Source organism: Anolis carolinensis, unplaced genomic scaffold (genome assembly GCF_035594765.1).
Source record: "Anolis carolinensis isolate JA03-04 unplaced genomic scaffold, rAnoCar3.1.pri scaffold_18, whole genome shotgun sequence".
Lineage (NCBI taxonomy): Eukaryota > Metazoa > Chordata > Lepidosauria > Squamata > Dactyloidae > Anolis > Anolis carolinensis.
The window spans coordinates 5,352,587-5,375,956 of record NW_026943828.1 but is presented as its reverse complement, the minus strand read 5'-3'; the positions used below and the strand labels follow the sequence as shown (position 1 = coordinate 5,375,956).

The 23,370-nt window shown below is 43.9% G+C and overlaps 5 protein-coding genes across 6 annotated transcripts in view; 4 read left to right on the top strand and 1 right to left on the bottom strand.

Annotated features, from left to right (window-relative positions):
• Positions 1 to 23,370, bottom strand: part of LOC134294681 (loricrin-like) — a 676,447-nt gene that overhangs the window by 533,524 nt on the left and 119,553 nt on the right. The gene's annotated exons all lie outside the window — the stretch shown is intronic.
• Positions 1 to 23,370, top strand: part of LOC134294692 (zinc finger protein 782-like) — a 121,174-nt gene that overhangs the window by 6,021 nt on the left and 91,783 nt on the right. Inside the window, exon 1 of one of the 2 annotated variants that reach the window (XM_062966291.1) lies at positions 5,954 to 7,277. The exons of the other annotated variant lie outside the window; for it this stretch is intronic. The gene's annotated coding sequence lies outside the window, so the exon portion shown is untranslated. Of the gene's footprint in view, positions 1 to 5,953; positions 7,278 to 23,370 lie in introns of those variants that run through there. 2 annotated transcript variants of the gene reach the window in all.
• Positions 1 to 23,370, top strand: part of LOC134294645 (zinc finger protein 658B-like) — an 81,979-nt gene that overhangs the window by 5,811 nt on the left and 52,798 nt on the right. The gene's annotated exons all lie outside the window — the stretch shown is intronic.
• LOC134294684 (oocyte zinc finger protein XlCOF6-like) overlaps positions 1 to 23,370 on the top strand; it is a 196,020-nt gene that overhangs the window by 141,122 nt on the left and 31,528 nt on the right. The gene's annotated exons all lie outside the window — the stretch shown is intronic.
• On the top strand, positions 14,349 to 19,489 carry LOC134294663 (zinc finger protein 135-like). Its single transcript, XM_062966255.1, has one exon. It carries the CDS (start codon positions 16,492 to 16,494, stop codon positions 17,884 to 17,886), a length of 1,395 nt encoding a protein of 464 aa, XP_062822325.1. The 5' UTR covers positions 14,349 to 16,491; the 3' UTR covers positions 17,887 to 19,489.

The following is a 23,370-nucleotide window of genomic DNA, read 5'->3' as shown; positions in this document are numbered from 1 at the left end:
AGAGGAGGGTCAGTAGGAGGGAAGGAGAAAGTGAAGGGAATCACATAACATACTGCAAGAAATGGCTACTCGTGTGAATTTACCTTTTCAAGTCCCAGGTTGTGCAGGTTTGGTGTTCCTTATATGTTTGACTGATCCATACAAAATGACTTCATTCAGGCATTAACAGTGCCAGCTAATGACTCCCACGTTCATGAATCTGTTTTGGTTTTACTCTGAAACTTAGAGGACCGTTCCTAGGTTCTGAATTCTGTCCCAGAAATTTTATCGGCTCCATGGGTGTCTCCTTTCAAGTTCAGACAATAATCTGGAGTGCTTTCATTGCAGCCCTGAGAAGGGAGCCATTAGCCACGACTGGCATTGAGGTAAGATAAAGGGGGGGGGGGGCATGATGAATACGGCATTATAAAGTGGGCATGTTCTGATTCTTTCCAGAAGGAACACATCAGACATTAAAGCCACCCATTATTCATCAGAGAATTGTCTGCCAAATTGTGTGTATTCTGCACAGGACAATCCATCAGGGGAGATGAATGTATAGCTTCCCTATAGCAGTAGCAGAAATTGTAATGAATGGCCCAGTCCTCGTGTTGTGGTGACCCCCAACCGTACAATTACTTCCCTTACTCCTTCATAACTGTAATGAATCGTAATGTAAATACCTGGTTTGTTGTTGTTGTTGTTGTTACTTCCCTTGCTCCTTCATAACTGTAATGAATCGTAATGTAAATACCTGGTTTGTTGTTGTTGTTGTTGTTGTTACTTCCCTTGCTCCTTCATAACTGTAATGAATCGTAATGTAAATACCTGGTTTGTTGTTGTTGTTGTTGTTGTTACTTCCCTTGCTCCTTCATAACTGTAATGAATCGTAATGTAAATACCTGGTTTGTTGTTGTTGTTGTTGTTGTTGTTACTTCCCTTGCTCCTTCATAACTGTAATGAATCGTAATGTAAATACCTGGTGTGTTGTTGTTACTTCCCTTGCTCCTTCATAACTGCAATGAATCGTAATGTAAATACCTGGTATGTTGTTGTTGTTGTTTATTCTCTCAGTCGCTTCCAACTCTTGGTGACCTCATGGAACAGCCCACGCCAGAGCTCCCTGATATGCAGGGTGGATTTTCATTCACTGGACCAGATTTGGCACAAATACCCAGTACGCCCAAATTTGAATACTGGTGGGGTTTGGGGTGGGGGTTGATTCACTGGGATTTATAGTTCACCTACAACCAAAGATCCCCTTGAACCCCACCAATGCTAGAATTGGGCCAAACTCCCCCCACGGAACCCCCGAGCGCTTTCTAATACAGAGAGAGTCTGATTTTTCTCCATTTCAGTCCTTCTGAGGGAACTCCCTCCCCAGGGACATTAGATCGGCCCCCACACTGTCCACCTTCCGTAAAGACTTGAAAACTTGGATGTTCCCGTGTGCCTTTGAGTGACGGCGTAGCTCCCGACCAGGCCTGCCCAGCTCTAAGTTCTTGTTTTGGTTTTGTTAGCATTTTACTCACAGTTCCGGCCCAGCTTGCCTGTCAGGACGCATCTCCCTCTGATCCATCCATCTTTCATTCCCTCCCTCCCTTATTCCTCCCTCTTGCTCTCCTCCCAAGAAGGAAACCTCTTCTGATTTCCTGCCCCCAGTCTGCGACTGTAGTCCTCTTCGCTCCTAGAAATTCAAAGCCTGTCATTGTCTCCATGTTTTCTCCCTCTGTTGCCAGATATCAATCAGCCTGGTTGCCATCCTCTTGGTTTCCTTGATGTTTTTCTACAACCCAGCTTTTGCACTTCCTTCTTTCTTCCACCTTGGTTATGAGACTCCTCAGCTTTTCCTCGCGTTCTGCCATCCAAGTGGGATCATCTGCATATCTCAGGTGGTTGATGTCTCTTCCAGCAATTTTAACTCCAGCCTTGGATTTATCAAGCCCCGCACGCATGTTGCGTGATGGGTTCTCCGTACCAGTTGAATAGGGAGGGTGAGAGGATACGGCCCTACCGGACTCAATCTTGGCAATGTCGAAGAGATAAACAACCACTATAAAGGTTCAAAACATAAAAAGAGATATATAGAATCATAGAATCATAGAATAGTAGAGTTGGAAGAGACCTCAAGGGCCATCTAGTCCAACCCCCCGCTAAGAAGCAGGAAATCGCATTCAAAGCACCCCCGACAGATGGCCATCCAGCCTCTGCTTAAAAGCCTCCAAAGAAGGAGCCTCCACCACGGCCCGGGGGAGAGAGTTCCACTGCCGAACAGCCCTCACAGTGAGGAAGTTCTTCCTGATGTTCAGGTGGAATCTCCTTTCCTGTAGTTTGAAGCCATTGTTCCGTGTCCTAGTCTGCAGGGCAGCAGAAAATAAGCTTGCTCCCTCCTCCCTATGACTTCCCCTCACATATTTGTACATGGCTATCATGTCTCCTCTCAGCCTTCTCTTCTGCAGGCTAAACATGCCCAGCTCTTTAAGCCTCTCCTCATAGGGCTTGTTCTCCAGACCCTTAATCATTTTAGTTGCCTTCCTCTGGACGCTTTCCAGCTTGTCAGCATCTCCCTTCATCTGCGGTGCCCAAAATTGGACACAGTATTCCAGGTGTGGTCTGACCAAGGCAGAATAGAATAAGGGGGAGCATGACTTCCCTGGATCTAGACGTTATTCCCCTATTGATGCAGGCCAAAATCCCATTGGCTTTTTTAGCTGCCGCATCACATTGTAGGCTCATGTTTAACTTGTTGTCCACGAGGACTCCAAGATCTTTTTCGCACACACTGCTGTCAAGCCAGGCGTCCCCCATTCTGTATCTTTGATTTCCATTTTTTCTGCCGAAGTGAAGTATCTTGCATTTGTCCCTGTTGAACTTCATTTTGTTAGTTTCGGCCCATCTCTCTAGTCTGTCAAGATCGTTTTGAATTCTGCTCCTGTCTTCTGGAGTGTTAGCTATCCCCCCGAGCTTGGTGTCATCTGCAAACTTGATGATCGTGCCTTCTAACCCTTCGTCTAAGTCGTTAATAAAGATGTTGAACAGAACCGGGCCCAGGACGGAGCCCTGCGGCACTCCACTTGTCACTTCTTTCCATGATGAAGACGACGCATTGGTGAGCACCCTTTGGGTTCGTTCGCTTAGCCAATTACAGATCCACCTAACCGTAGTTTTGTCTAGCCCACATTTTACTAGTTTGTTTGCCAGAAGGTCGTGGGGGACTTTGTCGAAGGCCTTACTGAAATCTAGATATGCTACATCCACGGCATTCCCTGTATCGACCCAACTCGTAACTCTATCGAAAAAAGAGATCAGATTAGTCTGGCATGACTTGTTTTTGGTAAATCCGTGTTGACTATTAGCAATGACCGCATTTGTTTCTAAGTGTTTGCAGACCACTTCCTTAATGATCTTTTCCAGAATCTTGCCTGGTATTGATGTGAGGCTGACCGGACGGTAATTGTTTGGGTCGTTCTTTTTTCCCTTCTTGAAGATAGGGACCACATTCGCCCTCCTCCAATCTGCTGGGACTTCTCCTGTTCTCCAAGAACTCTCGAAGATGATTGCCAGTGGTTCTGAAATAACTTCCGCTAGTTCCTTCAATACTCTTGGGTGTAGCTGATCTGGCCCTGGGGACTTGAATTCGTTTAGAGTGGCCAGGTGTTCCTGGACAACTTGTTTCCCTATTTGGGGTTGGATTTCCCCCAATCCTTCGTCCATTCCATGTTGCTGAGGTTGAAGATGGCTTTCTTTTTGTGAGAAGACCGAGGCAAAGAAGGCATTAAGCAGTTCTGCCTTTTCCCTATCCCCTGTCACCATCACCCCATCTACTCCTTGCAGTGGCCCTATCGCCTCCTTTTTCTTCCTTTTTCTACCAACATAAGCAAAAAAACCTTTTTTGTTGTTTTTTATGTCCCTGGCAAGCCTGAGCTCATTTTGCGCTTTAGCCTTGCGAACCTTTTCCCTACAGGAGTTGGCTATACGTTTGAATTCTTCTTTGGTGATTTCTCCCCTTTTCCACTTCTTGTGCATGTCACTTTTGAGCTTTAGCTCAGTTAGAAGTTCTTTGGACATCCATTCTGGCTTCTTTGCACTTGTCTTATTTTTCTTCTTTGTTGGCACTGTTTGCATTTGCGCCTTGAGTATTTCACTTTTGAAAAACTCCCATCCATCCTTAACTCCCTTGTTTTTTAATATCGGCGTCCATGGAATGCCGCTCAGTAATTCCTTCATTTTTTGGAAGTCAGCTCTCTTAAAGTCCAGAATGCGTGTTTGACTTGTCTTAGTTTCAGCATTCCTTTGTATTGCAAACTGCAGGAGCACATGGTCACTTGCCCCTAAGGATCCAACCACTTCAACTGTATTGATCAGGTCTTCCACATTTGTTAAGATTAGATCAAGAGTTGCTGATCCCCTTGTTGCCTCTTCTACCTTCTGGACCATAAAATTATCTGCAAGGCAAGTGAGGAATTTGTTGGACTTTGTACTCTTGGCTGAGTTTGTTTTCCAGCAGATATCGGGATAATTGAAATCGCCCATGACTACTATATCTCTTCTTTGTGCCTGTTTGGTCAGCTGTTGACAGAAGGCTTCATCAAGTCCTTCATCCTGACTCGGAGGTCTGTAGTAGACACCCACGACAAGATCTTTTTGAGTCCCGGTTCCCTTGATTCTTATCCAGATGCTTTCAAGCTGGTTTCCCGGATTACAGTCTTGCATTTCTTCTGCAACGTAACTGTTTTTGACATATAAAGCTACTCCCCCTCCTCTCCCCTTTGTTCTATTTATGTGAAAGAGGTTATAGCCCTCAATGGTTAAATTCCAGTGATGGGAGTCATCCCACCAGGTTTCAGTGATGCCTATGACATCGTATGTGTGGTGCTGTGCTAGGAGTTGGAGTTCGTCTTGCTTATTTCCCATGCTCTGAGCATTAGTGTAAAGACATGTAAGCCCCTGTGACCTCCCCTCGAACTGTTTATTTGGGATTATTGTGCTCTCTGTACTTGGTCCTTGCTGTGTTTGTGCAGCCCTCCGTTTAGCCTTACGGCGGTTCCCTGTGGTCGTGGGTAATATAGTGTTCGCCAGGCTGTTGTTCCCCTCCCCCAGTGGATTTAGTTTAAAGTGCGCCTGATGAGGTTTGTGAGTCTGTGTGCAAAAAGATGTTTTCGTACTTGTGTGAGATGCACCCCATCGCTTGCCAGTAGTCCATCCTCTATATATTAGAGCATCTTGCAAAGAACATTCTAGAACATTATAGCTGAGCGGGCCTGGTCAGGTGCTACGCCGTCACTCAAAGGCACACGCTTTTGCCTCCCTCCCTTATTCCTCCCTCTTGCTCTCCTCCCAATACAGGATCTCAAAGAATTAAAAGAACTTTTGGTCAAGCTTTTCAATACCTGTGAAATCTCAAAAGATATATTAACCAATATTATTTTGCAAAGGTTGAATGTGTTTATATTATTTTGGTTGCCAAATTCAATTGATGTTTAAATAGTGGAGACTATTACAGTCTGGAAGATACTACTGTGGATTATAACAGTTGACTGTACATATTATTTTCATTATTGTTGTTAACTCTCAGGTAATATTGTATGTATATGGTGCTCTGAATTACATAGGTCAACTTATGTTTTGAAACTTTATAGTATTCACTTATCCTTTTTACATAGAAGGAAGATAGCCCTATACTCAGAGAGGCCTGACTATTTCTGTGGTCTTTGCAAGATGCTCTAATATACATATCTCTTTTTATGTTTTGAACCTTTATAGTGGTTGTTTATCTCTTTGACATTGTCTAGTATAGACATTTGTGTGTATTTATCATTATAATTGGACTCAATCTTGGACCAGTTTCTCAATCTTGAACCGTCTCCTGTTCCGTGGTCTGTTCGTACTGTTGCGACTTGGTCGTGATACAGATTCCTCAGGAGACAGACAAGGGGACTTGGTCACCCCAGACCACCAAAAACTTGCCACAATTCACTATGATGTTTTTCTGGAACTCCCTCCCTTCCTCCATCCTGGCTCTCGTGGTACTTTAATTTTTAAAAAAAATGTTTTCAATGTTTGTAAGAATTATAATCCATTTTTTTGCGTTAGGAAATGTCCACCACATATAGTTAAAAGTTCGTTCATTTTGTTGACATCTTCCAACAAACATTTTAAAAAATTTAGTTCCAACTTTGCTGATTTTTCTGGTGACGTGTACCATCTCATCTTGTAGACACTTTCTCTTAATCCACAGCATCTTGTGAATTCAATCTTTATTTTCCACATCTGTTACCATTTGTCTAGGCGGATATTATGGCTCCCGTTATTTGATTAGCTGCACTTCGATGTCTGATTTTAATAATATTGTGTAGATTTTTGCAACTAATTTTTCCTTGGACTGGGAGAAAATATTATCTATTTCATTACCTTTCCAGTTATTGCTTATTTGGTATTTTTCTTGTGGTTGTCTGTATTGGAACTATGAACATTGTACGCCCTCTTGTTGTAGTTGGCTTGGATTTTGTAGACGAGTTTCCTTTCGTTGCCCAATCTCTACCTGTTTATAGATGGACCATTGGTCTCCCCCCATCTCTGTCCGTCCAATGGAAGGCTCCTTTGGTCGATGCCCACAAAGGTGTCCAATTTGTGGGCACCGCAATTGAAGGGAGATGTTGACAAGCTGGAAAGCATCCAAAGGAGGGCAACTAAAATGATCAAGGCTCTGGAGAACAAGCCCTATGAAGAGTGACTTAAAGAACTGGGCATGTTTAGCCTGCAGAAGAGAAGGCTGAGAGGAGACATATGATAGCCATGTACAAATACGTGAAGGGAAGTCCTAGGGAGGAGGGAGCAAGCTTGTTTTCTGCTGCCCTGCAGACTAGGACGCGATGGAACAATGGCTTCAAACTACAGGAAAGGAGATTCCACCTGAACATCAGGAAGAACTTCCTCACTGTGAGAAGGGCTGTTCGGCAGTGGAACTCTCTGTGTGATGGAGGCTCCTTCTTTGGAGGCTTTTAAGCAGAGGCTGGATGGCCATCTGTCAGGGGTGCTTTGAATGCGATTTCTTGCTTCTTGGCAGGGGGTTGGACTGGATGGACCATTTTTTTTTCGTGTCAGGAGCAACTTGAGTTGCTTCTGGAGTGAGAGAATTGGCCGCCTGCAAGGACGTTGCCCAGGGGACGCCCGGATGTTTTTGAAGTTTTTACCATCCTTGTGGGAGGCTTCTCTCATGTCCCCGCATGGAGCTGGAGCTGATAGAGGGAGCTCATCCACACTCTCCCCAGGTGGGATTCGAACCTGGCAGCTTCCAGGTCAGCAACCCAACCTTCAAGTCACTTAGTCCACTACGCCATCTGGGGGCTCCGATGGACCATTGGTCTCCCCTCATCTCTGTCCGTCCGATGGAAGGCTTCTTTGGTAGATGTCCACAAAGGTATTTTAGGTTGAGTTTCAATACTCTGTGTGGTGTATTTCTTGGCAGGTGGCTCTTAAAATTAGTCAGCTAATGTTTTTTCCCAATATTAAGTATCCCTGCCATCCATATCTTAAATCATGTCCTAATAATGTCAGTCATCTTTTAGTAGCTGGATTTATCAGTTCTTTTATCTAAACTAGAACTGCAGCTTTGTCATATAGCTTAAATTTTGGTAGAGCCATACCTCCCCCCCCCCCGCCTGCCCACCCGGGGGCCTTTGGCATCTTGAAAGGATTTCATCTCCAGTCTTTGTTTTTCGCCTTCCCAAATGAACTTACTAATATCTTTGTTCCATTGTTCAAGTCAGGTATCGTTTAATAATATTGGCATTGTTTAGAAATGAAACACAAATTCAACAAGGCAAACTGGGAATACTGGTGGACTTTGGAGGTGATTGACTTTTATCTCTAGGAGTTATAGTTCACCTGCATTCTGTGAGCCCTCTGAACCCCACCAATGACGGATCCGGGCCGAACTTGACACACAGACCTAACATGGCCAACTGGGAATACTGGGCGAAGGGGAGGTTGAGAGGGGTGACCCAAGATTTTTCGGAATTGTAATTCACCCAGATCCTTATGCATTTTCTAATGGGAGCATTCATACAAAATAAAAGCAAAAACAGTTTTTTTTTCTAAGACTTAGTGTGTCATATGACCAAACTGATATGACCTCACACCCGAAACCAAACAAGGTCCTTTGCAAATAACCCGGGCATCGCCGGGTACCCAAGCTAGCAATCCATAAAGAAATCCTGTTTCTTTCAGCATTTAGCACATGCTGTTAATTCACGGAAACTCATTATCCAGAGTGAATTTTGCCCTTTAATGTTGGAAGGAGTTCTGCCCGCCTTCTGTTCCTTTAGCCACGTTTGGGTTTAACTCAATGAAATCAGTGTGACTCTCTAAGATCGGAAAGAGTTTCCATTCCTTCCCTCCTCACATTATGTTTCTGTCCTTTTCTACTGGTGGTTGGTTGTTGATGCTTTATGTTGTTATGATGCTTTGTACTGTTTTACCTTTAACTTATTGTACTGCAATGTATTTTATTGTGCTGTATTTTAATTCTGTTTTATTGGGCCTGGTCCCCATGTAAGCCGCCTCGGGGAGATGGGGGCGGGATAGAATCTCACTTATTCAACATTCGGGATTATCCAACACAGTCTGCCTTTTAGTAGTCAATGTTTTTGTAGTCAATCTTTTCAATACATTGTGATTTTTTGGTGCTAAATTCGTAAATATAGTAATTCGACATAACATTGCTGTGTATTGAACTGCTTTTTCTGTCAAATTTGTTGTAAAACATGTTTTGGTGCTTAATTTGTAAAAATCATAATGTAATTTGATGTTTAATAGGCTTTTCCTTAATCCCTCCTTATTATCCAACATTTTCACTTATCCAACTTTCTGCCGGCCCATTTATGTTGGATAAGTGAGACTCTACTGTATTATTATTATTTTCTTCCCTTTTTAGCTTTCTTTACCTTGAGCCACCTTTGAGCCCACGTATGTTCCCACATGTGTTAAGTGAAGTTGGATCTGGATCTGTTTGTTCTTGTTTGTGAACCTGTGATCACCTTTGTCGGTTTATGCAGGGAGGTGACTCACAAACCATGAACTACGTAATAATGAAACAATGATTATTTAGTGCATGCTGGTTAATCATGGCCTCTCTTCTGTTCCTTAAACTACATTTTGGCTCGACTCCCTTCTTTCTTCTGTCCTTTTCCTTCCCTCACTGCTTCCTCTTCCTTTTATCCACTTCCATCATTCCTTTATTCCTTCCTTTCTTCTGTCCTTCCCACATGCCTTCCTTCCACCATCTCTCTTTCCCTCCCTTCCACATTCCTTCCTTCTTTTCTTCCTTCCTTGTCCTGTGGTTGTTGAATCACCTTTGAACAAGGACCAGCTTTCGTCTCTGTTATGTTCACTCAATTTCTTGTTGCTTATGAATCTTTGATTGCTTTTCGTGGTTTCTGTGTGTGTCCTTGAGACATTTAATGTTTCTGTTTCTTGGTATTTTCATTTTAAACGTAATCAATAATTCCCAAAACCAAGGTCCATTCCCAGTGATCCCTGCAGTATCTTCTGTTGGTCAAGGGGCTTCTCTGTGCCAAGTCTGGTCCCGGTCCATTGTCAGTGGGGGTCACAGTTTCTCTAGATGTGGGTGAACTATAACTCCCAAAACCAAGGTCCATTCCCAGTGATCCCTGCAGTATCTTCTGTTGGTCATAGAATCATAGAATAGTAGAGTTGGAAGAGACCACATGGGCCATCCAGTCCAACCCCCTGCTAAGAAGCAGGAAATCGCATTCAAAGCACCCCCTACAGATGGCCATCCAGCCTCTGCTTAAAAGCCTCCAAAGAAGGAGCCTCCACCACGGCCCCGGGGAGAGAGTTCCACTGTCGAACAGCCCTTCTCACAGTGAGGAAGTTCTTCCTGATGTTCAGGTGGAATCTCCTTTCCTGTAGTTTGAAGCCATTGTTCAGTGTCCTAGTCTGCAGGGCAGCAGAAAACAAGCTCCCTCCCTCCTCCCTATGACTTCCCTTCACGTATTTGTACATGGCTATCATGTCTCCTCTCAGCCTTCTCTTCTGCAGGCTAAACATGCCCAGCTCTTTAAGCCGCTCCTCATAGGGCTTGTTCTCCAGACCCTTAATCATTTTAGTCGCCCTCCTCTGGACGCTTTCCAGCTTGTCAACATCTCCCTTCAACTGTGGTGCCCAAAATTGGACACAGTATTCCAGGTGTGGTCTGACCAAGGCAGAATAGAGGGGGAGCATGACTTCCCTGGATCTAGACGCTATTCCCCTATTGATGCAGGCCAGAATCCCATTGGCTTTTTTAGCAGCCGCATCACATTGTTGGCTCATGTTTAACTTGTTGTCCACGAGGACTCCAAGGTCTTTTTCGCACAGACTGCTGTCAAGCCAGGCGTCCCCCATTCTGTATCTTAGATTTGCATTTTTTCTGCCGAAGTGAAGTATCTTGCATTTGTCCCTGTTGAACTTCATTTTGTTAGTTTTGGCCCATCTCTCTAGTCTGTCAAGATCGTTTTGAATTCTGCTCCTGTCTTCTGGAGTGTTAGCTATCCCTCCGAGTTTGGTGTCATCTGCAAACTTGATGATCGTGCCTTCTAACCCTTCGTCTAAGTCGTTAATAAAGATGTTGAACAGAACCGGGCCCAGGACGGAGCCCTGCGGCACTCCACTTGTCACTTCTTTCCATGATGAAGACGACGCATTGGTGAGCACCCTTTGGGTTCGTTCGCTTAGCCAATTACAGATCCACCTAACCGTAGTTTTGTCTAGCCCACATTTTACTAGTTTGTTTGCCAGAAGGTCGTGGGGGACTTTGTCGAAGGCCTTACTGAAATCCAAGTACGCTACATCCACAGCATTCCCTGTATCGACCCAACTCGTAACTCTATCGAAAAAAGAGATCAGATTAGTCTGGCATGACTTGTTTTTGGTAAATCCGTGTTGACTATTAGCAATGACCGCATTTGTTTCTAAGTGTTCGCAGACCACTTCCTTAATGATCTTTTCCAGAATTTTGCCTGGTATTGATGTGAGGCTGACCGGACGGTAATTGTTTGGGTTGTTCTTTTTTCCCTTCTTGAAGATAGGGACCACATTCACCCTCCTCCAATCTGCTGGGACTTCTCCCGTTCTCCAAGAACTCTCGAAGATAATTGCCAGTGGTTCTGAAATAACTTCCGCTAGTTCCTTCAGTACTCTTGGGTGTAGCTGATCTGGCCCTGGCGACTTGAATTCGTTTAGAGAGGCCAGGTGTTCCTGGACAACTTGTTTCCCTATTTGTGGTTGGATTTCCCCCAATCCTTCGTCCATTCCATGTTGCTGAGGTTGAAGATGGCTTTCTTTTTGTGAGAAGACCGAGGCAAAGAAGGCATTAAGTAGTTCTGCCTTTTCCCTGTCCCCTGTCGCCATCACCCCATCTTCTCCTTGCAATGGCCCCCTGGTCAAGGGGCTTCTCTGTGCCAAGTCTGGTCCCGGTCCATTGTTGGTGGGGGTCACAGTTTCTCTAGATGTGGGTGAACTATAACTCCCAAAACCAAGGCCCATTCCCAGTGATCCCTGCAGTATCTTCTGTTGGTCAAGGGGCTTCTCTGGTTGCAGTGCATTCTCTGGTGGGGGTCACAGTGTCAGTGAAGGTACTGCAAGTCCCATCATCCGCACCAAGTTTGGTCCAGATCCACCCTTGGTTGGGTCGACAGTGCTCAGTAGTAAGTTGCGTTGACAGTGCTCTCTGGATCAGTGGTCCCCAAACTTTTTAAACAGGGGGCCAGTCCACGATCCTTTGGACCGTTGGAGGGCTGGACTATAGTTGGCCACCGAGCAATAAATAATAATAATAATAATAATAACAACAACAACAATAATAATAATAATAAAAAGAGGGATGGAAAAGACCCTTTGGGCCATTGAGTCCAATCCCCTTCTGCCTTTGTGCACAAGCAAAGCATCCCTGACAGATGGCCACCCAGCCTTAATGTTAATAATAATAATAATCATAATAATCATAATAATAATAACAATAGACATTGACAAAATTACGATCTGCCAACTGCAAAAGGCCACCTTACTGGGATCTGCACGCATCATCCGAAAATACATCACACAGTCCTAGACACTTGGGAAGTGTTCGACTTGTGATTTTGTGAAACGAAATCCAGCATATCTATCTTGTTTGCTGTGTCATACAATGTCGTTGTGTCAATAATAATAATAATAATAATGTGTTGTCGAAGGCTTTCATGGCCGGGATCACAGGGTTGTTGTATGTCTTTCGGGCTGTGTGGCCATGTTCCAGAAGCATTCTCTCCTGACGTTTCGCCCACATCTATGGCAGGCATCCTCAGAGGTTGTGAGGTACCAGAATGCTTCTGGAACATGGCCACACAGCCCGAAAGACCTACAACAACCCCAATAATAATAAGTTTATTTATATCCCGCCTCCATCTCCCCCGAAGGGGACTCGGGCCGGCTTACAGCAAAATAAAAATACAAGCATTGATAAAATATGACACATCAAAGGACAACAACAGAAACCAATAATAAATATACACAATAGGTGAAAAAACACAACACAGAATTAAAACATCAAATTAAAAACAATGAGGTTGCAATAGTGAATAAGCAAAGTGCACATTATGAGTAACAAATTCCTAAATAGATAAAGCAATAGAATCATTTAAGGTCACATTAGGTAGGGAGGAGTCCTGAATAATATCAAGCAATCAGGAATCAGGGGAAAAGCGACCAGTACAAAAGGTCGAGGAGCATAATAATTATGATGGAAAAAGGTGATGATAATAATAATAATAATAATAATAATAATAATAATAATAATAATAATAATAATAATAATAATAAGGGTTGTAAGAGAAGAAGAGGCCCCTTGGGTCATTTAGCCCAACCCCCTTCTGCCCTTGTGTTGTGGAGGCCGGATAAATGGCTTTGATGGGCCGCATCCGACCCCCGGGCCTTAGTTTGGGGACCCCTGCTCTGGATGATGGTCAAGTACAACGGTGGGGAGCTCAATCCAATGCGGGCTTTGAACCCTTGGCCTTTCTTTCGGTCAGTAGTGATCTCTTGCGTCTGGGTCTTAACCATCTGCGCCACAGCCCGGTCCCTCCCTCCTCCTCTCCGGACCCCCCTCGGGTGTCCTCTGGGCATCATGCCGGGAGGAGGGCGAGGCAGGCCGCAGCCGAGGGTGCTCAGAGGGCTCTCAGCCGCCTTCCTTCCGCCTGCCTCCCTTGAGCCTCCATCCCGGCATACGGATGGGGAGGAGGGTGAGACGCACAATGGCTGGGAGCACTCCAGGAGGTTCTCTCTCTGCTGCCACGTGCCTTCCTCCCCATATTCTTGGCCTAAGGATGTGGCCAGCTACCCTGTCCTTATGCCAAGAGGACAGGGAACGTGAGGAGGAGGGCCACAGGGAAGCGCCCAGGGGGCCACATCCACACACCCCCTCCCCCCGGGCCTTACTTGGTTCATGCCTGCCTTAGGGGGAGAAAAGCAGTCTATACATGTAGTAAATAAATAAATATAGTCTCCATTTTGCACAACCCCTTGCCCTGCCCTTCTCGAATCTGAACATGCCCACTTTTTCCGCTTACTGGTCGGTTGATTATATAGTTTTATGGTGTTTTTACTCTTTCTCGTTTCAATTGTTTTGATTATATTGTTTATTTCCTATACGTTTTTTAATTGTGTTTTACCTTGGAATCCTTGTTTTATGCTGAAAGCCACCCCGAGTCCCTTCGCGGAGAGAGATGATGATGGGATAGAAGAATAAAATTATTATTATTATGTATACACAATATATAGGTGTCAATATCTATATTTTCCAATTCCCAATCACTTCCTTGTTCTTTCCTTCCCTCCCTTCCTTCCTCCATTCTTCCTTCCCTTCCTTCCTCCTCCCTTCGTATTTATTTATTTGGGTATTTATTTCTCGTGTCAGAATAGGGGTAGATGGACATCTAGAAGAGCTGTCCAGAAGTCCCTGACTCAGATACTATGAGTCCAAATGTAGTCAGAATCAAGACCATCTTCTGGCTACGCAGGGACTTCCAAGCTTGGGACTGCTCTACATGCCTCGTTGTCACCTTTGAGGACAATTCATTAATTGAAGAGCTTTGGGCTTATAAGTCTTTACTGAACTCTTGGGACATCAATATCAGGAAGGTGGTTCTGCATCCGACCACTTGTCCTTTGATGGCAGGCTTTGAACTGCCTTCTTATGTTACAACTAGATCCAGAAGCGCCCAAAACTATTGAGTCAGGTCTCCATCCCCCCCCCCCCAAGAATTGGTTTAGTATTCCCTAGTTCAACCCCAACCCCCCTCAATCTACCCCCGATTCCCGCCCACAGACACTGCTTTTGTTAAGCCAGTCTGTTTCCCCTGATTGCTCTCTCCTTCCGTCCTCGCAGGACTCATTCTTAGATGCTACTCACGATAATACCCTGAGTAGCTTCCTGGGGGAGAGGGAGAGCGGTCGCCACCATCCCAGGGAGAAGCGCAACAGAGTGTTTGCGACCCTGGAGAAGGTTGTTTCTAATGGCAGCTTGGCCCTATGCGGGTGGGTGCCACCTGACGGTGGCCGGCTCCCCAGACAAGTGGGACCCAAGCCCCCATGTCTATCGCAGCCAAAAAGGCCAAACCGTTCAAGGCTTTGTATGTGATTACTTCCAAGAATTTGCAGCACTTTATCAGTCACCTCGTGTTTACAATATTTATAGGATGCACCTTACCCAGTCTACTTTTACAACCTCTCCGTTTTAACCCATGTTTTTATTAGTTCTTGTCATTTGTTTTTATTGGCTAATGTTTAAATTTTTATAATTGTGCATGTCTCTTGTCTTTTGTTGTGTTTTATATTGCTATTGTTTTTGTTCGGGCTTGGCCCCATGTAAGCTGCCCTGAGTCCCCTTTGGGGAGATGGAGGTGGGGTATAAAAATAAAGTTGTTATTATTATTATTATTATGCGTGCAGATCCCTGTAGGGTGGCCTTTTGTATTATTATTATTATTATTATTATTATTATTATTATTATTATTATTATTATTTGGTTTACTAATTTTCTGTTATAGATTGGCATCCTTTCACACCCATTCCCTCCCCCCACCCGGCAGTCCCCATAACCCTCCAGCCCCCCCACCCCCCTCCAACAATACAAAGTGCAAATGCAGTTGTAAAGTGCAGAGGGGGCATGAGCAGCATAAGTGTAGGGGTCTGAGCTAACTAAAGTGCAAGGCAGGCAGTGGGGATTAGGATTGTGACCTAATTCAGTATGGTGCAATATGGTTTTATAACGTGCCAAGGCAGGACCAATTAGAGATGATAAACTTAGTAAATTGCTCATGCTCAGTAAGATATTTGTGAGGCATCTTCTAGGACAGGACTGGACAGAGTAGGTGCCGCTCTTCCCCAGGTTGGGATTTAATGGCTTAAGATTACTGCGGACACGTTCCTACAACCCGTACATAACCCGTGTTTCTCTCAATCGCCTTCACCTGCTGAAAAGCCTTTCCCCACAACAGAGGGCAGGAAATAGAGGCGGAAATGGACAGGGGTGGAAAGGGCTGGGCAGGAAGGAGGGTTTCCCGACTGAGCTGTGCCTGTGAATTTGCATGCCGTCCTGCGGCTCAACCAAGGGAGTGAACAGCCCAACGGGGACGTAGTCCAGGCGAGACCAGTTCTGTGGACATCTCAGCATGCCTAAATGGGGTGTTGAATTTGCCAGGCAGGAAGGCAACGTCTTTGGGAATTTGGGGTTCCTTTGAGAGATGTAGGAAATGTGGTGGCAGCAGGGGTCTAATTTGGGATGCACAGGAGACGGACCTGGGATCCCTTGTGGCCTGAAAGGGAATCTAGACATTTATGAAATCATCAATAAAGGGATCATTGTGCCTCTTAATATTTAACATGCTGGTAATTCATGGAAACGAATTATTCAGAGTGAATGACGCCCCGTCTATGGTCTGTCTGACTGTCTGCCTTTTGTTTCTTTAGCCGTGTTTAGGTCAAGCCAAAAAAATCAATGTGGCTCTTTAGTATTGTACGAAGGTCCCTTTTTCTTCCATCCATCCCTCTTTCCTTCCATCAATCACTCATTTTCATATTCCCTCTCTTGTTTTCTTCTCTCCTTCTGAATCCATCCCTTATTGTCCATCAATCTGTGATCACCTTTGTTAGTTTCCGTGTGTCCTTGAGACCCTTTATATCTCCATTTCTTCCATTTTCAACATGAGCCCTGAATGGAAAAGAGGATCATCTTAGAAATAAAGGAAGTTTGCAGGTTCATGTTTAACCTTTTGCTTCTTCTTTCTTGATCAGGGAAATGAAGACCCTATGAAGTCACCACAGGCATGAAAAGAAAATATCAATATCTAGTGGAGATTGAGGAATTTGGAAACCAAAGGGCAATAATGAAAGAAATCCTGCGGGAAGAAGAAATCCTCTCTAGGTGCCAATCTTGTGGAACTCAATTTTGATTAAAAAGAAAAAGGTAACACTCACATGTCTGTATCGCAGTCAATCATAACTGTCAACATGGAGGAGAAACTCTTTACATGTCTTGAGTGTGGAAAGAGCTTCATTTGGAGGAGCCATCTGCTACTGCATGAAAGGACTCACACTGGGGAGAAACCCTTTAAATGTCTGGAGTGTGGACAGAGTTTCACTCATAGTTCAGGCCTACGTTCACATCAAAGGACTCACACTGGGGAGAAACCCTTTAAATGTCTGGAGTGTGGACAGAGTTTCACTCATAGTTCAGGCCTACGTTCACATCAAAGGACTCACACTGGGGAGAAACCCTACAACTGCCTGGAGTGTGGACAGAGCTTCACTCATAGTTCAGTTTTGCATTCACATCAAAGGACTCACACTGGGGAGAAACCCTATACATGCCTTGAGTGTGGACACAGCTTCACTTATAGTTCAGTTTTGCGTTCACATCAAAGGATTCACACTGGGGAAAAACCCTATAAATGCCTGGAGTGTGGACAGAGCTTCACTCAGAATTCAGGCCTACGTACACATCAAAGGACTCACACTGGGGAGAAACCCTATACATGCCTGGAGTGTGGACATAGCTTCACACATATTTCACATCTACGTTCACATCAAAGGACTCACACTGGGGAGAAACCCTATAAATGCCTGGAGTGTGGTCAGAGCTTCACTCAGAATTCAGGCCTACGTTCACATCAATGGACTCACACTCGGGAGAAACCCTACAACTGCCTGGAGTGTGGACAGAGCTTCACTCAGAATTCAGGCCTACGTAGACATCAAAGGACTCATACTGGGGAGAGACCCTATAAGTGCCTGGAGTGTGGACAGAGCTTCACTCATAGTTCAGGCCTACGTTCACATCAAAGGACTCACACTGGGGAGAAACCCTATAACTGCCTGGAGTGTGGACAGAGCTTCACTCATAGTTCAGTTTTGCGTTCACATCAATGGACTCACACTGGGGAGAAACCCTATAACTGCCTGGAGTGTGGACACAGCTTTACTCACAAGGGAAACTTACATACACATCAAAGGACTCACACTGGGGAGAGACCCTATACATGCCTGGAGTGTGGACAGAGCTTCACTCATAGTTCAGGCCTACGTTCACATCAAAGGACTCACACTGGGGAGAAACCCTATACATGCTGGGAGTGTGGACAGAGCTTCACTCACAATTCAGACTTACGTTCACATCAAAGGACTCACACTGGGGAGAAACCCTATAAATGCCTGGAGTGTGGAAAGAGCTTCGCTCAAAGTGGAAACCTAAGTTCACATCAAAGGACCCACAGTGGGGAGAAACCCTATAAATGTCTGGAGTGTGGACAGAGCTTCGCTCGTAGTTCAGGCCTACGTTCACATCAAAGAACTCACTGGGGAGAAATCCTATAAATGCCTGGAGTGTGGACAGAGCTTCACTCAGAGTTCAGGCCTACGTAAACATCAAAGGACTCACACTGGGGAAAAACCGTAGAAATGCATGGTGTGTGGACAGAGCTTTTCAGGGAATAACATTATACATAGACATCATAGAATTCACCCTGGAGAGAATGGTGTTAATTGACACCAGAGTGTCATTCCAACGTGTACAAAAGCAACACTTGCAAATTTTGGAAATGCAAGCTCAAAGTTGAGACATTCATCACATGTGATATATTGTAGAAAGATCGAACTAAAATGCCTTCCATTCTGGAAGTAATTAAGATGATAGGAAACTAGAGTTTTATATGTTTAGAATGTTGGATGATGAATTAGAATAAAAACATGGGCTGTTACTGCGAGATACTAAAGAATTGACTATACACAGGGATGGAAGGAATGTTTTATTCCAAAGCAAAAAAGAATGGCTTATGAAGACCTGCAAATTAGCCAAAACAAACAAGCTGACAACAACATGGGCAGATGTCAGTTGTAATATTTATTCATTGGAAGAGTGTTATCGGAAATAGAAGTGTTGTTATATTATCTAAAGGGAGAAGAATAATGAAAGATAAAAATTAACAGATAGAATGAGGCTTTTAGGCATGTATCCCTGTCTGTTTGTTAGTTCAGCTGTGTGTCTATGTAGGTAACTTTTTCGTTAGTGTGTTTGTTTCTGATTTAGTTTTGTATCTCATGTAGTACTTAGTTTCATGTATAGTTGAAGCATTATATATAATATCTGCCTTTTTTATTGTTGCTTTTAATCTCTTTTTTATTTATTTCTTTTTATTTAGCCCAAAATGGGGTTTAATGTTTAATCTAGAGCACCTTTGAATATTATTTCCTTTCTCTGTGTTGATGACATGGGTTTGGATTCAATTGTCTTGCTTTAGACATTATTGTTCCTATTATGCTTTATACAACATGTATTCACTGCTTTGATCACCATCCATTCTTTTTCACTGCCTTGTCTATCCCGCAAACCCCTCCAGTGTGTTCTCTTGGTCATCAGGGTTCAGTGTGCTAAGTTTGGTCCACATCCGTCATTGGTGGGCTTTCGAATGCTCTCTGGATGCAGGGTGAACTACAACTCCAGGGTCTTTGTGCCAAGTTTGGTCGTCAGTGTAAGGATGTTAGGAGTTAAACAGAGATTATTGATATGATTTTATTTGTTTGTTAAAGAAAAAAGAAGGAGTTATATATTAGCAAGGAAAAGGCCTAACATGGAAACAGTGTTTGGCAGGTTGCCATGGTAACGCAGCCTCTCTTTGGAGAAGAAGGGGGCGTGGCTTAGTTGGCAGTTAGAGCATAGACCTTTTTAAAAAGGGGTGTTGCTGTTAGGTTTTGAGAAGATTAGGAGCTGTGGGAATCAGCTAAGGACGTCAGCTTATTGTTCACTCAGGGGAAAGGCTGGTGATATAAGTTGACCGGGTGTTTTATTTACTGGTTCAAGAGAAGTTATTTAAGATCTATCCATTCAAGCAAGACTACATTGTAACTTAAGATCCGGAACATTTACTGATTGAAACCACACGCTTATGTACAAATAAACTTGAATTTTGTTGTTCATAAAGATCAGTCTCCTTGCCTCTCTGTAAGCCTGAAGGAAAACCATTACCTCACGTTGGTGGCAGTTACCATACCTATCTATATAAGTTACCGTACTTTTCTATATAAGTTGCCATATCTACTCATTTAAATCCATCAGTTCTGTTATCCTTCCTTATCCACTAAACCCTCCTGATATATATATACTCCCAACATATCTTCCCTCCATACTTGAAAGGTTGTTCATAACTGGGGGCAAGGGTGAGAATAAAAGGATTCCTCCCTGTCATACATTCACACATCCTCCATCCCTCACTGTCACACTCGCGCGTCCCTTCAATTGGTGGCAGTGGTGGGATTCAAAAGGGATTCCTCCCTGTCACACACGCGCGCCTTTCCAAATTGGTGGCAGCGGTGGGATCAGAAGGGATTCCTCCCTGTCACACACGCGCGCCTTTCCAGTCAGCTTGTTTTGTTCGGAGCCCAAAGGGTTCGTGTTCTTTGGATGCCGAGTGTTCAGGGAAGAGTGAGGTCTGTTAGATCAAGGAGGCCCTTCAGAGACCAAGTCTGGTTGCTTTGCTGGGAAATCGTACAAACATGTTCACACAAATGGGAAGGTTAGAAGATTTGGTTCATGCAGATTTTAAGTTAATAACTTTTAAAAATAGAAGATAAAATTTGGAAAGCACAGGATGGTGGAGCATCTGAGTTGGTGGAGCCTCAGTAACGGTGGAAGCCCAGTGATTTTATTTGATCTATCATGTCAGAAACTAATTGAGAGTACAGTTATAATGTATTTTAATAACACAAAGTTTTTGTTTTTTCGTGTCAGGAGCAAACCGAGTTGCTTCTGGAGTGAGAGACTTGGCCGTCTGCAAGGACATTGCCCAGGGGATGCCCGGATGTTTTGATGTTTCACCATCCTTGTGGGAGGCTTCTCTCATTTCCCCGCATGGAGCTGGGGCTGATAGAGGGAGCTCATCTGCACTCTCCCCAGAAGCGACTCAAGCTGCTCCTGACACGGAAAATAAAATAACACAAAGTTAAAACTTGGCATGATACTAGATTTCCTTTGACTAGAAGGTGGCCGCTTGGAGTGCCTCTGGTGTCGCTGTGAGAAGGTCCCCTGTAACGGAAAGCCCTATTTTATTGGGGATTTTTGTCTATGTTATGTAATGTTGATTCAGTGGTCAAGGTGGGCAGGAGTTGGCTACTGCTGATTGGCTATGTGTCACCATGGTAACGTAGAAATGCAACTATTTCGAAGCTAGCACGAAAGGGGCGGAGCTAGCTGGATGAAAAAGGAGGGAATGTTTCAAAAAGAGTGAGTTAGTGAAGTTCTCTAGCCGGTGAGCTTGAAAGAAGATGTCTGAAGTCAGTTAGGTTTAAGTTTCCAGTGAGATAGAGCTGAGGAAAAGGAATACTGTTGAGACAAAGTTCCAGTCAAGTGGTTGATGTTACAGAATGAAAGATATTGTCTATATTATGTACAAATGAAACAGAAGAAGTAAACCTTTGCAACCAGTTACGCTTTTTGGACTAAAGAAACCATAAATAAATAATTCTTTGTTTGTAATAAAGACAGTGTTCCTGAGTGGTGAATTGCTCTACTTAGAGTCAGCGGAAGATTTGTCTCTCATCCTTCCCCTCCGTGTCACATCCTCTCATACACGCACAGCACAGACTCAAGGGTTTCTAGCTGGCAGTGGCTGGGATCCTGAAAGAAGGATGGCCCCCTGCCATAGTGGTATTTGAGAGATCCCATCTTGAAAAGGCGTGGGATATTAAGAGGAAGATTCCCTTGGCCTAAATGGAAAGAGCTGTGGGCAGGGTGTCCCACATTTAATGGTGGCAGTGGTTGGGATCTTGAAAGAGAGATTTCCCCCCTGCCTGTTTGAGAAGCCACTCTTGTGCCTTTTTTGGAAGTGAGCCTTGCACCCCCCAACGTGCTTGTGGCTGCATTGTAGTAAGGGGTCTGTGGTTGGCTCTTCTCCACACTCCCATGTCGCGGACTCCACTTCCTAGCCCCATTTCTTAAGATCAGCTCTGGATCTCGTGGTGCCAGAACGCAATCTGTTCAGCGTCTTCCAAGTTGCCCAGGAGGGAGTCCCTCATCTGGTATCAGCCATGGACTGAGGTTATGGGTTCTGCCCTGCCACTTTTGGATTCTCGCTTGCTGAGGTGTTCCTGTGAGAATCTCTGTAGATTTTAGAAAGCTCTTTCTTGATTTAAAGTGTTGGCGTACTGACTGATATCCAAACAGAGGATGGGCCAGAGATGTCACTGCCTCGGTCCTTTCATTGCTGGCTGCTACTTCCCGACAGATGTCAAGTGGTGCTGTACCGGCTAAACAGTATAACTTCTCCAGTGGTGTCGGGGTAGATATCCTGTGATAATGCGGCATGTCTCACCAAGGGCCACATCCCCTGTTTTAGTACGGTGAGATGTGTTCCACACTGGGCACGCGTATTCAGGAGCAGAGTAGCAGAGTGCAAGGGCCGATGTCTTCACTGTGTCTCGTTGTGATCCCCAGGTTGTGTCAGTCAGCTTTCATATGATATTCTTTCCAGCACCACTTTTTGCTTGATATTCAAGCAGTGCTTCTTGTAAGTCAGGGCACGGTCTAGAGCAGGGGTCCCCAAACTAAGGCCCAGGGGCCGGATGCAGCCCTCCAAGATCATTTATGATATAAATGATAATTTATCATTTATAATATATATTCAGTTTTATAATGTAATATTTTTATATCATTTTAAATAATATAATATATTGTATATACATATAATATTGATAATAATATTATAATGTTATACAATATAATATTAATAATACCATTGTAAAGATGTCATGATCATTGTGTTTTATTCATGATTGCTATGTTTAGGTTGACTGTTTAAGGTTATATATTTCAGCTATTCTTATACAGAAGCTGGGAGCCTCTAAGGCATGGCCAGGAAAAGGGGCGTGGCTTCACCTTGCTGGTGGAAGCCTTAGAATTCAAAATTTAGCAGTTGGAATTGGGCAGTTGGAGTTTGTCGGTTGAGCAGAGCAGTTGGTTCTATTCAGTGAGAAAGGAGTGAGATCGAGAGAAGAGATTGTGGGAGGAAGTTGAGCAGCTAGAGAGTTTTAGTGGAGAAGGGCTAAAATTAAAGTTGCTGAGCCTTTAGTAGGGATAACTAAAGAGCTGAGGCTACATCCCTAAGTCAAGGAGGACTAGGGTTAACCAGTTAAACTCCCCAGTTCAAGTTTGACCGAGTACAGATCAACTAAGTTCAAGAAGGACAGTATTCCTAACTGAAAGAAACAAGTCATATAAAGCTGATACCATACTAAGCTCAGTGAAACTATTGAGAAATCTTGCAACACTTACTGTACAGAAGTAACATCGTTCACCTCAAAATATAACATTCTTGCAACTATCAAGCTTTGTGCTATAAATAAACAAGTCACTGTTTCTTCAAATGTTGCTTATTATTTGAGCAAAGCATCTTTCAAAGGTGGTGGCAGCGACAACATTGAAAAGTGGAATACATAGAGGTAGAAGGTGAATCCTTCGCAATTTGTTGACAGAGGTGGGATCCAAAAAGATTCCATCCCTGTCATCACACTTCTTTACATTTGGTGGCAGCGGTGGGATCCAAAAAGATTCCATCCCTGTCATCACACTTCTTTACACCATATAATAATATTAATTATATGATATATATTACATATAATATTACAGTATAGTGGTATAGTTCAATATAGTAATATATAATGCTAATATTGTTCTATGCTAATAATATAATGTATGTACATACAGCTGCTCTGAGTCCCCTTCGGGGTGAGAAGGGCAGGATATAAATGTAATAAATAAATGTAGTAAATGAATAAATACATAATTTTAGACTTAGGCTTGCCCAAAGT

Coding starts and splice junctions, on each gene's coding strand:
- LOC134294663 (XM_062966255.1), top strand. CDS start 16,492: ATGTCTGTATCGCAGTCAATCATAACTGTCAACATGGAGGAGAAACTC.